At 50.8% G+C, this 15,513-nt stretch overlaps 1 protein-coding gene across 5 annotated transcripts in view; it reads right to left on the bottom strand.

Annotated features, from left to right (window-relative positions):
* Positions 1 to 15,513, bottom strand: part of LARGE1 (LARGE xylosyl- and glucuronyltransferase 1) — a 565,741-nt gene that overhangs the window by 278,580 nt on the left and 271,648 nt on the right. For all 5 annotated transcript variants that reach the window (XM_051846591.2, XM_051846590.2, XM_051846588.2 and 2 more), the window contains one exon: positions 7,795 to 7,877. In XM_051846591.2, the coding sequence (XP_051702551.1) occupies positions 7,795 to 7,877 (83 nt within the window). The remainder of the gene's footprint in view (positions 1 to 7,794; positions 7,878 to 15,513) is intronic.

Genomic DNA, 15,513 nt, shown 5'->3' on the forward strand with positions numbered 1-15,513 from the left:
CCGGTTCATGTCCCTGCTGCTCCACTTCTGATCCAGCTCTCTACTAACGGCCTTTGGGAAAACAGCAGAAGATGGACCAAGTGCTTGGGGCCCTGTCACCCACGTGGGAGGCCCAGATGAAGCTGGAAGACCCAGATGAAGCCCGTGGCTCCACGTGTTGGCCTGGCTCAACCCCAGCTTATGTAGCCATTTGGGGAGTGAACCAGCGGATGGAAGATATCTCTCTCTCTCTCCTACAAATTGCCGAGGCAGCCAAAGTCTCCAAGCCTACATCCTATTCTCTTTTATTCAAAGGGCAGACAGGTGGTAGAGACGTGTTTACATCCAAGTGAACCTCACCAACTAAGGACCCAATGAGAAGGAATCATTTTCTCAACTGCCACAGTCAGTCTTATATCTGGGCAACTTCTGCGTGTTTTGGGAACATTGCTTTAGGCCCATGAGAATGGCTTCTCTGGGCGGGGGGGGGGGGGGGGGGGAGGGCAGAAGGCAGGGTTGCCTCCTAACACACAGCGGGCTCCATGCAGCTTGCCTGGGTGAGAGCGGCACAGGCTTGGCTGTAGGCATCAAGTGTGCTCCACCCACGGGCAGGCCACACTTCCACACAAAGGAAGAAGCAAAGCAAGTCCACGTGTGGGCCTCCTCCCCAGGAGAGCCTGCAGGCTTTGCTCTTAATGAGCAATGCTCCTGCTGCCTCCATCGTCTTAACCATTCCCCTGTTCCAGGTCAGGAAACAATAAATACAGTTCCACAAAGAGGCAGGGATGATTAAACCATCGCTGTTCCCCTTGCTTCTCCTTCCTTATTTTGCCAGCAACGGGCCACAGTCCCCACGAGGCAATTCAGGGTCTGTCTCTCTTCAAATACACAAGGCCGTACGAGTTGAAGTAATCTTTAATTATTGAGTTTACAATGCAATGGCAATTTTAGCAGAAGGAAGCGCCGGAGACAGCGACGTGAATGCTCTGTGAATCTGTTACGCTTAGAGATTTAATAGAACTCATTTCAGGAACTCACAGCAGCCAGAATGAGGGCTGTTCAGAGAAAGCCCTTAGTTTCAGGGAGGCCGAATGGCCCTGATAACATGAGAAGATTCAAGGACAAGTCAGTGTCACGTCAGAAAAGCTCTTCACCGGAGAGGAACAGAGCAATTTTCTAGAAAATATAAAAGTCTTGCGGTGCAGTAAAAGTGGCTGGATTCTTGGGGTTGGCAGAGCCAAGGTTCGAACTTCTGACGCAACATGTATTCACCCACGTCTCTGAGTGAACAAGCTAACGAACCTCACCAAGCCTTCCTCTTCTGAAGGTTCTGTGGGGACGGGGCGGCTACTGCCCTCGATGGGGATGAAGTCCAGAGGCAACAGCCACATAAATGAGTTCTCTTGGGTTTCAGGCTGATGCGCGTAAGCCAATGGCACAGGCCTCTCACACAGTCGCAGTTATAACCTGTCCGTGCTATTAGGCCTCAGAAACACAGAAGCTCAGGCTTAAATCACCCATTTATTCCAAGCTCAGAAGCTCAAAATGCATACCCGGGTGGGGTGGTGGGATACTGCTGACTACAGAGTTCATAGCAACAATAATGTCTACACTGCCACCCAGAATCATGGTTAAAAACTAAAAGCAAGGATGCTAACCATGGTAACTCCTTCCCAGTGCAGAGCTCAAATTGTGAGTTCTGGATACTGACGACATTCAAATCTGACTCAACCCATGCTTTCTCTGTGACCCTGGGCCATGACTTAACCTCTCGGCCCTCAGTTTCTCGGCCTGTAAAATGGGGACACTAGTACTGCCCACTTCATGTGGGGACTGAGGGGCTCAGTGAATCAATACACAGAAAACACTTAGCAGACAGAGGGAGAGCTGCATCAGGGTTTGTTCAACACGTGACTTACAGAGGCCACAGGCTCCCTTTCACATTCCAAGCAGGGCTCTCTGGTAGGCTGAGGGGCAAGTCGGTGCTCTGGGACATACAGACACACCACAGCCTGGACATTGCCTCCACCACCAGGTAAGCCTGAAGAAGCACTGAGACAACTGGAGGCAGAGAGCAGCTAGAAACATGCTTGTCCACTCTCCAGTCTTCAGGGCCACAAGGGAAGCTTAAAAACCAAAACCAAACAAACAAAAAGAGGCGGCACTGGCATCCCATATGGGTGCCATTTTGAGTCCCGGCTGCTCCACTTCTGATCCAGCTCCCTGATGGCCTGGGAAAAGCAGCAGAAGATGGTCCAGGTACTTGGGTCCCTGAACCCACACGAGAGACCCAGATGCAGCTCCTGGCTCCTGGCTTTGGCCTGGCCCAGTCCTAGCCATTGCAGTCATGGGGGAGTGAACCAGCAGATGGAAGACCTCTCTCTTTGCGTCTGCCTCACCCTCTCTGTAACCCTGACTTTCAGATGAATAAATTAATCCTTGAAGTAATAATAATAATAATTAAAAAATAGTGATATGTGAAATATGAAACACAACCAGCCTTTCACTGGCAACAGGACTTTGGAGTGAGACTGTGTTGCTGAGTGGATAACCCTAGCAAACAGAGATTAAATTCTTATAAATGGATCCTTCACCTCTCTGCCTAGGAGGTAAACACTTGGGTACCATATAAATATTTATTTTCTCAAGGAAAGAGGTTTCCTAGAAGCGGAACAACAGTTCTCAGTTGTTTGCAGCTGGGACTGGAGCTACAGGCGTTCTGCAAAGTTCTCTTTGAACGTCCCTACCTGGGTGCCAAGACTCCCAGGGCGCTATTCTCTGCCAGTCATACATCTTCCTCATATACCTTGTGTGTATGTTTCTCACCCACCTTTGCTCTTCACAGAAGTCGAACAAGGAAACAACTATAAATAAATATAACTCTAAAGAGAAACAAAAACAAGGTCACCTTTATTTCTACCAGCCAAACGCACCGATGTCAATGTAATTTCTGCTCATCCTTCACCCTCTCTGTTTTGGCCTCATATGTGTACACATGCAGTCCACATGTATGTGTGCGCACACTGGAACGCATGTTCCACATTCCATTTTGATGGTATTTTCACTTATTTATTTATATTATTATTTATACCTTTCAACTGAGGACACAGTTTACTATAGGAGGTTGTTCCATTATTTAATCCTATTGTTTGTAACTATTACCCAATTTTGTGATTATAAGTAGTATTTCATAAAAAGTTTTCTACAGTGAGGGACATGCTTTTGGGAGAAAAGTCTCTAAAGTGATTGTGAATGGGTCAAGGATTTTGGCACAATATTATTGAATTTCCTTGCAAAAGGTTACAGCAATTTTCAGAGCCTACACCAGGATACAAGAATGGACACATCACTATTTCACTATCTTTTAAAATGCAGTATGTTCACTGTCACCAAGCATACTGCAGAAGTAAAACTGATTTGATGTAACAAGGCAAGCCTTAGATGAAAATTTGCTGAAAATCTTGTCTGGAAAATAAATCTAATTACTGTAATTAACAGTGAACAGCAAAAGAAGCACCCTGCACCACTATTATTATATTATTATTATGAACATTGGGAAGGTACTCCATTTGTCAAAGTATTTTATAATCATGTTTTAGTTAATCCCCTTAATGTGCCTGGGAGGCAATGGAGCTATTTATAGCCGGACTTTCTGAGCTCAGAGTCTTTCAAAAGTCCTTTTGTCTTGATATCTCAACTCGTTATTCCCCCACATGTCAATTCACAAAATCCTAACTCTTACAACTTCAGGGCTGGGAGGGACTTCAGTGGTCATTTGGTCCAAGAGGATCAAGTTGTAATTGACATGGGATGCAGAATATGCTTAAAACAAAGAGCTTGCTTTCTTCCCACGGACCCTCGCCACCAGGAGAGTGTGCCATGCCATCAGCAACTAGGGCACCACGGTTTCCTTTCTGAATGCAGCATCTTTGTGCTGTGCAGTCAGTGTAGGAGTGAAAGTTTACACTCAACAGGATTCTTGCAGTTTCAACAACGACCGGATTAGGTGATTTGTAGCTAAAGCAACAGGAATCATATTTACAGCCAACACAACACCAGAAGTTTTTATGCCCTTAAAATTTGCCATAATTGAGAAATAGCATAATTCAATATCTACAATCACGCAAATATCCTTTGCTAAAAAGTGGGCTTTTGGATTCAGGGAGGGACTTGAGTTCTTTAAAGAAGACAAGCAATATACACATGGAAGTCTGAGAAACACTCAGTTAGTTCCACGTTTAGGCTACAGAAGACCTGGCTGCCAGCATCGAGTGAGGCCTGTGGAGCCCCCAGGAGTCTCCAAGGCCACACAGCAGCTAAGGCATCTCACCTGGCGACGAAGACACGGGGCTGAGCCCCACCGTGGCCACTGCCATTCCCTCCTCGGACGAACACATAAAGTCAGAGTACCAACCAGATAGATGCACGGGGCAGAAGGAGCAGCCCCCCTTGCCAAGTGCCACTTGCTCACTTCCGTACCCCCTAACCCCACTCCAGGAGGGCAGAGCACCCGTCATCCGGCTAACCTGCCGGCTGACGACAGCACGCAAGGGGACCCAGCATGAGAGCCATACGAGTGAGTTCAACAGAAACAACTGAGATAATACGTGAATGGTTTAGACCAAGTACGCGTGCTGATGAACTGGTTCACAGCAAAAGCTATCTGACACCGAAAGTGAAATCTGAAGATCGAGGAAGACGTGCCGAAACACACTTGGCTAGACAGTGGCATGAACATGAACCTGAAGTAGACGCGGGCTGGATATATAAGGTAACTGGATGAATAGATTTATCTCTAGTCTCTTTATTCATCAACACCCCACATTCCCTGGCTAAACAAGCAAGTATTTGCTGAGCACGTAATACATGACAGCTACTTTGCAGACAGTCCCAGGGATACAGGATAACAGCAATGGCTTCTGTCCCTAGAGGACCCACATTCTGCTGCAGTACACATATCACAGATATACAATAAATATAATGACAGAGCCAATGCACAGGGCATAGTGGTAGCAGAGGAGCCCTAAATCAGCCTGAGGGTGACAAGTGGGCTACCTGCTAGCAAATAATCTCTGTGAAGTCTTAAAAGGATAAGAGGAAGCAGCCCAGTTTGGGGATGGCAGAGGAGAAGGTAGCGAGAATGGGCAGATGGAGAAGTGTGATGAGACGGAACGGGCAGGACACAGCATGGAGATGGTGGGGAGCAGAGGCAGGGCATACATGCTGGAACGTGAAGTCAGAGCCAGGAGAGGCAGAGAACTCTGCGAATGAGGCCAGACCCCAGTGGTCCATGTGCCATAGCAGAGAGGTTAACTCCTCTTCTCTCTCACCTCTCCTAAAAAGACCTATCCATCTACTTATTTGTTTGAAACAGCATGAAAGACAGAGTGAGACATCTTCGATCCGCTGGTTCACCCCCTCCAATGGCTGCAATGCCTGGGGCTAGGCCAGGCCAAAGTCAGGAGCCCAAACCCCACCCATGTCTCCCACACAGGTGGCAAAGCACCATGGCCTTCCTGGATGCATTAGCAGGGAGCTGGATCAGAGGTGGAGCAGCGGGACTCAAAGCAGCACTCTGATACAGGATGCTGGCATAACAGCTTGTGGCTTAGCCTGCTACTCTACAGCGCCAGCCCAGATTTCTTCCTGTTGAAGAGATGAAGCCACAGAAAGGTTTTAGGAGATCATATCTGCCCATCTGAAATATCATTCTGGGCTCCTGGAGAAGCAGAAAGTGGGGAGGCAGGAAGGACTCACACAGATGAGAGAACAGGGAGACCTGGACCACACCAGTCACAGTAGGGATGGGGAAGAAAAGAAAGAACTGAGAAACACTGAAGAGGGAAGACATCAAGGCATAGCTTAAAGATAGCCACCTGGCGGCTGAGAGAGAAGGCAGAATCCAGGATGAACTTGGTTCTTGCACAGAAAGTAGGTCTTGGGGGTCCACTAATTCTCTCCTTTTACAACAGTGGTAGCTATACTCGGGTGTAGAACTTGACATTCATCTCTGTTCTAGTGAAGACTGAGAGTGTCTCATGACTGCTCTGGCTGCCAGGGACTCTCTGGATCCTCACTAGACCTCTCGATACAGTTCCACACTGTTGGCTATGGTGTGGGTACGTTTCATGCAAACCTATGGTGGCAATGCTATAGTGCAGCCAAGGGCATTCCAATCTGCACACGACCCTGACTATTTACAGATACCAATCAATCAATCAAAACAGTGAGGGGAGAGAAGGCAAGTCCCTCGAGAGAACAGGAGCTTAACTTGGAGAAGACACAATTCCTCAGTGGAAGATCCATTCCAGGAGGCTGAGGAACCAACACTGTGAATGACTGGTTCAAGGGGTCGGGTGGGATCCACCAGGGCCATGGGAATCCTCTGGGTTTGGGAAACGCAATTTAACATAAAGCAGGATTTTTTTCATCGATCACCAACTGTTTAAAAGTGGGACAGGCAACACCGAAACAGAGTAAGCCACCTGCACTAGACGGCTGGGCTGTTCAGGAAAAACACCAGGGCGGGCGGTTTAACAAGAAACCCATTTTCCCACAGCTCTGGAGGGTCAACGTCTGAGCACTGGGGAGGCCTCTCTCAGTGGCTGGCAGGGGCTGGCCAGTCTCTGTGTGTGCACACAGGGTCCTCTCCCTCCTTCCACATCTGGCTCTGCATTTTAAAAGGACACGGCTCATAGTTAAGTAGGGACCATACCAGCGACTCTATTTTAATTTAATCATCTCTGTAAGCATCCTCTCTGCAGAGACAACCGCATTCTGAAGAACCAGGGGTCAGGTCTTTAACGCAGCCATTTTTACAGGGACACAGTTCCACCTGCTAACAGGCAGGTTAGGTGAGTACCCGGCAAGGAAGCTGAGGCAGAAACGCAAGCTCCAGAATTAGGATGCACTTGAAGGTCCCTTTGGGTATGAGAGCTACAATTCTAAACAAGGCAAGACAACACCTAATTGCTGCTACTGAACACTGTTATCAGGGACAGGTGTTGTGGTACACCAGGTCAAGTCACTGCTTGGGGTGCCCATACCCCACATCAGAGGAGCCGCTTCAAGTGCTGGCTACTCCATGCTTCCAATAATCCAGTTTCTTGATAATGCAACTATCTGGGAAGCAGCAGATAAAAGCCCAAGTTCTTCTGCTCCTGCTACCCACATCAGAGATCTGCATGCAGTTCCAGCCTCCTGGCTATCCCTGTCAGTTGTGAGAACTGGGGAGTGAACCAGCAGATTGAAGTTCTTACTCTCTTTCTCTATCTCCCTCTCTGTCACTCTACCTTCCAAATAAATAAGTAAATAAATCTAAAACAAACACAAAAACCCAAAAAACAAAAACAGGAGCCAGCACTGTGATGCAGTGGCTTAAAGCCCTGGCCTAAAGCGCCAGCATCCCATATGGGTGCCAGTTCTAGTCCTGGCTGCTCCACTTCCAATCCAGCTCCCTGCTATGGCCTGGGAAAGCAGTGGAAGATGGCCCAAGTGCTTCGGCCCCTGCACCTGCATGGGAGACCTGAAAGAAGCTCCTGGCTTTGGATTGGCCCAGCTCTGGCTGTTTCGGCCATTTGGGGAGTGAACCAGCAGATGGAAGACCTCTTTCTCTCTCTGTCTCTCCTTCTCACTGTCTGTAACTCTACCTCTCAAATAAATAAAATCTTCCCCAGGGTCTTGGACAAAAGCTACATTTTTGCAGCAGTCAGAAGGATGGCTGAGCAACTGTGCTGCTGCTTAACTCTTCCCCAAGGAAAAGTGCAGGCACTGAGAGACACCCGTCAGCCTGCAGAGGACCAGCACCGCTCTTACCGATGAAACAGGACGGACTTGACCAAGGTGACGACGTCACGGCTGGCATTGTATCCGGCACAGACGATAGCAACGTGGATGGTCTGGGAGGGAAAGAGCAGAGGGCAAAGAGTCAGACAGACGGAAGAAGCCCTGGCTGGGATTTCAGAGGACACCAGAAAGAAAAATCACTCTTGTTTCCCGTCGGGATCATTAAAAAACAAAGGGCACAGTCGGCAGCTATGGAAAATAACTGGAGACAGTTTTATTGAGGCCTTTTTAATCGGTTTATGGAGCCATCATCATTTGGAAGCCATTAAGGCTCTTTCAATTACATTTTGGGGATGAGAAAAATGGCGATTGGTTCAAATGGGCAAACAGTGAATCCCCTGCCCACAAACTGACAGAGGACGACAGCTGGCAATCTCCGAGAAGAAACACACCCGCAAAGATGGGCCACGGTCAGGGACCTCAGAATGGGCAACCATGGCTCCCAGAGGTTTTGTTCAAGGTTCTCATTGGGTGTCTTGGAGTCCACTTCTTAACAGGGCTGAAGGGTTCAAGGGACACCTGGGGACCCCACCATGGGTACCATCCAAAGAGCTAAAGTCAGCAGGAACTGGAGGGACCCTCTCAGGTCTTCATGTAGGCACTGAGGGGCATGCGCCCCAGACATGAACCCTGGCTCTCTCTTTTAGCCTCGAGTGGCCCTGAGACAGCTACTGGTCAGCAGACTCCCTGCCACTTAAGGGGGGGTGTCCCACGTCTTCCTGGAGTGAGGGGACAATGCAGCTCCCAACCCCAATCACAGCTTCCCAAAGATGGGTGCCTTGGAACCTTGACGTGTTGTGGGTAGATTGTAGGTGACAGATACTCAACTCTGCCCACCCTCAAAGCTCCCAGGCATGGACCAGCACTGTGGCACAGCAGCCTAGGCTGCTGCCTGTGGTATCTCACAGGAGCGCTGGTTCAAGTCCTGGCTGCTCCTTCTGATCCAGCTCCCTGCGAATATGCCAGGGAAAGCAGAAGATGGCTCAAGTGCTTGGGTCCTGTTAGCCACACAGAAGATCTGAACGGTGTTCCAGGCTCCTGGCTTTGGCTTGGCAGAGCCTTGGCTGTTCCTGCCATTTGGGGAGTGAACTAGCAGATGGAAGATACTACCCCTCCTCTGGCTCTCACTCTCACTCTGCCTTTCATACCTATCTATCCATCCATCCATCCATCTTTTTTAATAAAAGGCTCCCAGGCAAGGCTGGCACCCTGAGCTCAGCTGCCCTCTGCCAGCACCTTTCCTACTCACTCCCTGCACCACACACTTGCCATTCTCTACAGCAGGCACGGAGCGACGAAACGCTCTAGGGCCTCTCGGAAGGAAGCCATCCGGCCTCTCAGCCCATGCAGAGTCCACCTCTGCTGATTCTGTCCCTTCCACAGAAGCACACCCCTCCTTGCTTCCTGACATGCACTGCCACCATGCTCTGTCCCGGGAACAGTGCAGAAGAGTGACGTGGAAGGGAAGGTGCCCCAGACGCCTGTTCTTTCTCAGAACTGCTCACAGCCCTTGCTCCCGCGGCTTCAGGACCCTGGGGATCCTGCTCAGCCACTTCAAAACACAGTCTACATCCTGGCCACTCCGCACAAGCTGCCATGACCATGACGCTGGTTCCCAGGCCCTCCTCAGCGCCCCCTGCTGATGTCGCCATGGGACGCTAATTACCCACCGAGGGTGAATCCATCCAACAAATGGTCCCGTGTCTGCTTTACCTACAATGACCTTCACCTCACCTTGATCATGCACAGCCAGACGCCAGACCTCAGCTTCACGTGGGATCTCATTTCCTGGTAAACTCTATAGTCACCTGCCTGCCACATTGCTTCTCACCTCCGTGGAGAGGCCCGTGTTTCACAACCAGCCGGCCACACCACACCTGGCCTCCACCCCTGCCCATCTCAACCATCACCTCACTCACTCTGCTCGTGGCTCTCTGAACACCTGAAATGCCAATCCCCAACCCCAGAGGACAGCTGCAGCCTCCTCGCTCTCTCCCGTACCTGGGAACTATGAACCTGAGCTTAACACTTAATAGAGGTCACCAGATGTTAAGTCTCGCAGTGACAGGAGATACGTACGGTGTTATCCCTGCCGTATCAGAGACCAGAAAACACAGGCTCACAGAGCTGGGATGCGCATTCTGGAAGAAGTCTCAACCCTGGGGATACAACAAAGACACCCGAGGAGTTTAAAAACAGAAGCATATCCTGCTCTCCAGCCCTTGCTCAGACCAAGGATCTCACAATCTCTGACTTCCAGGACCTGAAAGGCAGGCTTTTTCTAAGATTTATCGATTTATTTCAAGGGGAGGATGGGGGGAGGGAAGGTGAGAGGGGATGATCTTCCATCCACATTCTCCAAATGACAGGAATGCCTGGGGTTAGTGTAGACTGAAGACAGGAGTCCAAAGCTCCATCCAGGTCTCCCATGTGGGTGGCAGGGCCCCCTCTGCTGCCTTCCCAGGCACACCAGCAGACAGCTGGATCAGAAGCAGAGCAGCCAGGACCTCAACCAGCATTGTGACATGGGATGTCAACTTGCCGGTGTCAGCCCGTTCACTGTGCCACAACGCCAGCCCCGTGGCAGTTCTTAGCCAGGGCATGCACCTCCCTCCCCACAACCCTTACAACAACTGGTCCTGTCTGGGGATGTGATTGGTTGTCACATTTGGTGCTGGGGTTACTACTGGCATCTAGTGAGTGGAAGCCACGCTATGATGCACAAGACAGCCCCACAATAAAATTACCCTGCCCTGAAGGTCAAGAGCACCTGTTGTTAGGCTCTATAATAATAATAAGAAAGAGGGTGCGGGAGAACAATTGCAGCTCAGGGGGGAAGCCCAGACCCTCTGGGTCCTACCTTTTCTCAGCCTAACTTCCCTATCTTACAATGAAGACGCCTTACTTATCTCTGGAAAGCGTCTCCTTAGGACTCAGGATGAAAGACAGTAAGGCAGGGGCCGGTGCCGTGGCTCACTTGGTTAATCCTCCACCTGCAGCCCCGGCACCCCATGTGGGTGCCGAGTTCTAGTCCCGGCTGCTCCTCTTCCAGTCCAGCCCTCTGCTGTGGCCCGGGAAGGCAGTGAAGGATGGCCCAAGTCCTTGGGCACCTGTGCCTGTGTGGGAGACCAGGGTGGGGGGCACCTGGCTCCTGGCTTTGGATGGGCATATCTCCAGCCATAGCGGCCATTTGGGGGGTGAACCAAAGGAAGGAAGACCTTTCTGTCTCTCTCTCACTGTCTAACTCTGTCAAATAAAAATAAAATAATAATAAAAAATAAAGACAGTCATGCAGATGTGACTGCCATCATTTAAATCAGGAAGGAAATGAATAGGAAGAGACTCCCTTGCACACAGGAGCCATAACCAGCAAGGGGATGAAGATGGGGAGAAACTTGCTAAATCAGGCTCTTCAGAATCACAAATATTGAAACGAGCAGCCTCGAAGACATCAAACTTGGTCTTGGTGTCAAGGTTCAGGGACTTTTCTAAATGGGCCCATCAAAACGGAAGCACAAGCGTGTACATTCTCAAACACTGTACCTAATGTTCCGATCTCTTTAGTCTCGTCCAATACACCTGCCACCATGAATGCACTCATCACTGGGAGCCGCAGAGCAAGGCCCTGCTACCCAGGAAAACAGCAGCTGGGGTGTCACTGAACAGGCCCCTGGAAGGGTGCAGGAGTGTGGGGCAGGTGTTGGGGTGGAAAGACGAAGGGCGAGTCCCACAAGTGGTCTCTGTGGGGCCGCTTTAGACTCAGAAGCTGTGCAGGCCAGCTTTGCAGGGTTCTCAGTAGGGTGGGCTAAAGAGAGCCACACACAGGGACGGGGTCTGAATGACAGACTGTGTGACTACAGGCCTCTCCCCAAGCCTTCCTCTCCACACGTGCAATTATGGATCAATACACACAGCCCAGACAGTGGTTTGGTGATCTCGTGGGGCCCTGCAAACTCACCCCTCCCCTTCCCTAACTCATTCAGTGTACGCACGGAGAGGCAGAACTGTGCAGATCAAATTAGGGGGCTCCCTCTGCCCCTGGCTGCTGGTAGAGGTTGGTCAATGGGAGGCATCAGCAGGATTGGAGAGGTCAGACACCCCAGCTCCTGCAGGGGCCTAGCCCACAGCTGCAGCTCTAAAAAAGGTTACCTTAGACCTCCCGCCTTCCGCCTCCCACTCTAGGCACAGTGCCTGGCACATCAGAGACTCCAAAATTCATGTCAAGAATCTCCTCTGCAGGTTGCAAAGCAAGGCTTGTAAGCCCTCCTTCCTGGGAGCGCTGTCTCTCCTGGTCAGCTCCCCCACTTCCTTTCACCCCTCGAGCGTGCCATTTGTACCCTGCCAGGATCTGATGGGCACCAGTGACCCTTCCTTCACATCCCACCAAGCCTGGAGGCTGGAAGGAAAGCCAAGACTTCCAGACTTTCACAGATACTCGCTGGTCCCTAAAGGGAAGGGCACAGGGCAACGCACCTGAGAATTTGTACATTTTATGTATGAATCATTAGGAGCATTACAAAGCTCTTAGAGCATGAGCCACAGAAGCTCTTTGCAAGGAAACCATCAAAGGCCTCCACTCTCTTCCCTTTACTCCAGGCAGAGTGCTCAGCACACGCGGAATCTCTGAGAGCCTCACCGGAAGATCTAGGTAAAGGAAGCGCCAGAGTCGCGAACCAGGGTTCATTTCCGACATCACAGGGTTACATGGTGACCTTGGTTTTACCACGTGCAGGAGGGATTCGTGATACGGGCGTTATGGCGTGTCTGACATGCGAGGCAGTGCTCTGCACTCAGAGGATACACAGGGGAATCAGACAGTCTCTGCCTACTGGGGTCAACCAGGGAGACTGCAGGAGACAGAGGGGAAACCCACAGAGACGTGGGCCCCAGAGGAGCTGCGCCAAGGCAAACTCAGCCCACAGGTGTGTGGTAAAGAATGACTGCTCTCAGGCACAGGAGGCCTTTGGTTTCCCAAGCCAGGCACAGTCCACCTTATAATTTATCTGATTGCACTGGTCAGGTCCCTTGTCCTGGCCCTGTAATTAACCTCCCCTGTGCCTCTGCCCTCATTGGTCAAGTTCACATAGAATAGCCACCCACTGGGCTACTGTGAGGATTAAACAAGTGAGTATAAGAAAGCGTGCCTCGGGCCCGGTGCTGTGGCATGGCAGGTAAAAGCCACCGCCTGCAGTGCCAGCATCCCATATGAGTGCCGGTTCAAGTCCCAGCTGCTCCACTTCCTATCCAGCTCTCTGCTATAGCCTGGGAAAGCAGTGGAAGATGACCCAAGAACTTGGGCCCCTGCACCCACGTGGGAGACCCAGAAGAAGCTCCTGGCTCCTGGCTCCGGATCTGCCCAGCTCCAGCCATTGAGGGAGAGCGAGGCCAGGTAGCATGGCCTACTTCTGGGCACAGAACTGCTCCGCTTCTGGGCACAGACATCCAAGGAGTGACGACAGGGTCTCACAGAGACACACATACACCGTGCTCACAGGTGTGATGCCCAGGAAACAGGGGTAACCCAAGCCTCCATCAACAAGTGGGTAAACACACATGGCACAGACATACAACTGAGCAGGGTGGCCTGAAAAGGCTGGGAATTCCATCATAGGCTACACACACACACAGATGAAGGTTGAGGACATCATGTGTGCTGTGTGACCCGGGCCAGAGACCCAAGGACAAGCGCGTACATGATGTATGAATGAACTCAAAGTCATGGAGAGAGAAAGGGAGGATGTTGGTTGCCAGGGGCTTACGGATAGGGAGCTGTTATCTAACGAGTACAGAGTTTCAGATTTTCAAGACGGAAAGTTCTAGAGACCCAGGACCCAATACCGCGAATACATTCAATGCTGCTGACCTGTGTGCTTAGGAGTGGTTAAGCTCGTGGATTTCACATTGCTGAACCACAACGTGGAAACTGCCCCGCTCTTCACTTCACCTGTCCAACCCTTTGCCGTGTTTCAAGACACAATTCCATCTCCTGGTTTCCTCATCTATAAAAGACAGGTAATGAACAGGCCAGCTCCTGGGGTTGCCGGGCAGAAGAACTGAGACCATGAGTGGAAAGGGCTCAGAGCGTGGCTCTTTGTAAGGACTGGATGTGCTTTGGCATCCGTTATTCTCAAGAGTAATCACCAGCCAGCGCCGTGGCTCACTAGGCTAATCCTCCGCCTGCAGTGGCAGCACCCCAGGTTCTAGTCCCAGTCGGAGTGCCGGATTCTGTCCCGGTTGCCCCTCTTCCAGGCAAGCTCTCTGCTATGGCCCAGGAGTGCAGTGGAGGATGGCTCAAGTGCTTGGGCCCTGCACCCCATGGGAGACCAGGAGGAAGAACCTGGCTCCTGCCATCGGATCAGCACAGTGCACCGGCCGCAGTGCATGGCTGCAGGGGCCATTGGAGGGTGAACCAAAGGAAAAAAGGAAGACCTTTCTCTCTGTCTCTCTCTCTCACTGTCCACACTGCCTGTCAAAAAAAAAAAAAAAAAAAAGAGCAATCACCATCATAGACAGCATTTATCACCAGCTCCACAGGCAAGCTCTGAGCTTTTGGCAGCTCCACAGCTGGGCACCAGTGACTTTCCCTCTGCCCTCTCACTCCCACTCACATTCAAGGTTAGGGATAGCATTCCCCTGGCCGGGGAATGTTCTCCTCTCCCTACACACAAGGGCAAGGACACAGGGATGACGAGAAGGGACACTAAAATCCCCGTCTGGGCCGGGGCTCCACTTTGTAGCTTAGGCAAGACCCTGTCCTTCTCTCTGCTTCAACCCCACCATCTTTAAACTCAGAGGGCTGCATCTTTATTTGTTGTTCTCAAAGGCACATTTTTCTAAACAAATTTGAAAAGAGGGCATGATATACGAAGCAAATCAAGGCAAGGCTGCTTAGGGGCCAAGGCTCGATTTGGAGTGGACCAGGGGGTTACCAGAGATGTGGCCCCTGCCCTGGTCATGGTATAATAAGATGGTCCCCAAGACCCCTCTCACCTGCCACTCATGCCCCTGTGTCACCTCTCCTACACTGTATCAGGGTCAGCCTGTATGAGCAACAGAATCCAACAGAATGGCTGAAGACACCACGGCTAGGCACTGTAGCTTCTGTCTCTCTTTAAATCATTGAAGAAAGCTCACAGCTTCTGTCCCAGGACACTCGGTTAGCCCTAAGGGACTGAGAACACCACTAATACCCACGAGCTTTCCCGGAAGCAGACCTTGCAGCTCCGGCCAGGCCTTTGGAGGAGTGCAGGCCCATAGACGTCGTAAGTGCAAGCTTATGAAAGACTCAGAGCCCCAACGAAGCTGCTTAGAGTCATCTCTTAGTATTTTTAACTGATAACAGACAAAGTACACTCATGCAAGGGCACCATGTCATGTTTCCATGCACACATGTGCTGTGCAATATTCAAATCTGTGTAAACACACCTATCTACTCAAACAGTTGCCATTTCTTCATTTTGGAAACACTCAAAACCCTTTTTCATGCAGCTTTTAAAATACAGAGAGCAGGGCTGGTGCCGCGGCTCAATAGGCTAATCCTCTGCCTGTGGTGCCGGCACACTGGGTTCTAGTCCCGGTCGGGGCGCCGGATTCTGTCCCAGTTGCCCCTCTTCCAGGCCAGCTCTGTGTGGTGGCCAGGGAGTGCAGTGGAGGATGGCCCAAGTGCTTGGGCCCTGCACCCACATGGGA

The sequence above is a fragment of the Oryctolagus cuniculus genome, chromosome 11 (genome assembly GCF_964237555.1).
Source record: "Oryctolagus cuniculus chromosome 11, mOryCun1.1, whole genome shotgun sequence".
In the NCBI taxonomy this organism is placed as follows: Eukaryota; Metazoa; Chordata; class Mammalia; order Lagomorpha; family Leporidae; genus Oryctolagus; species Oryctolagus cuniculus.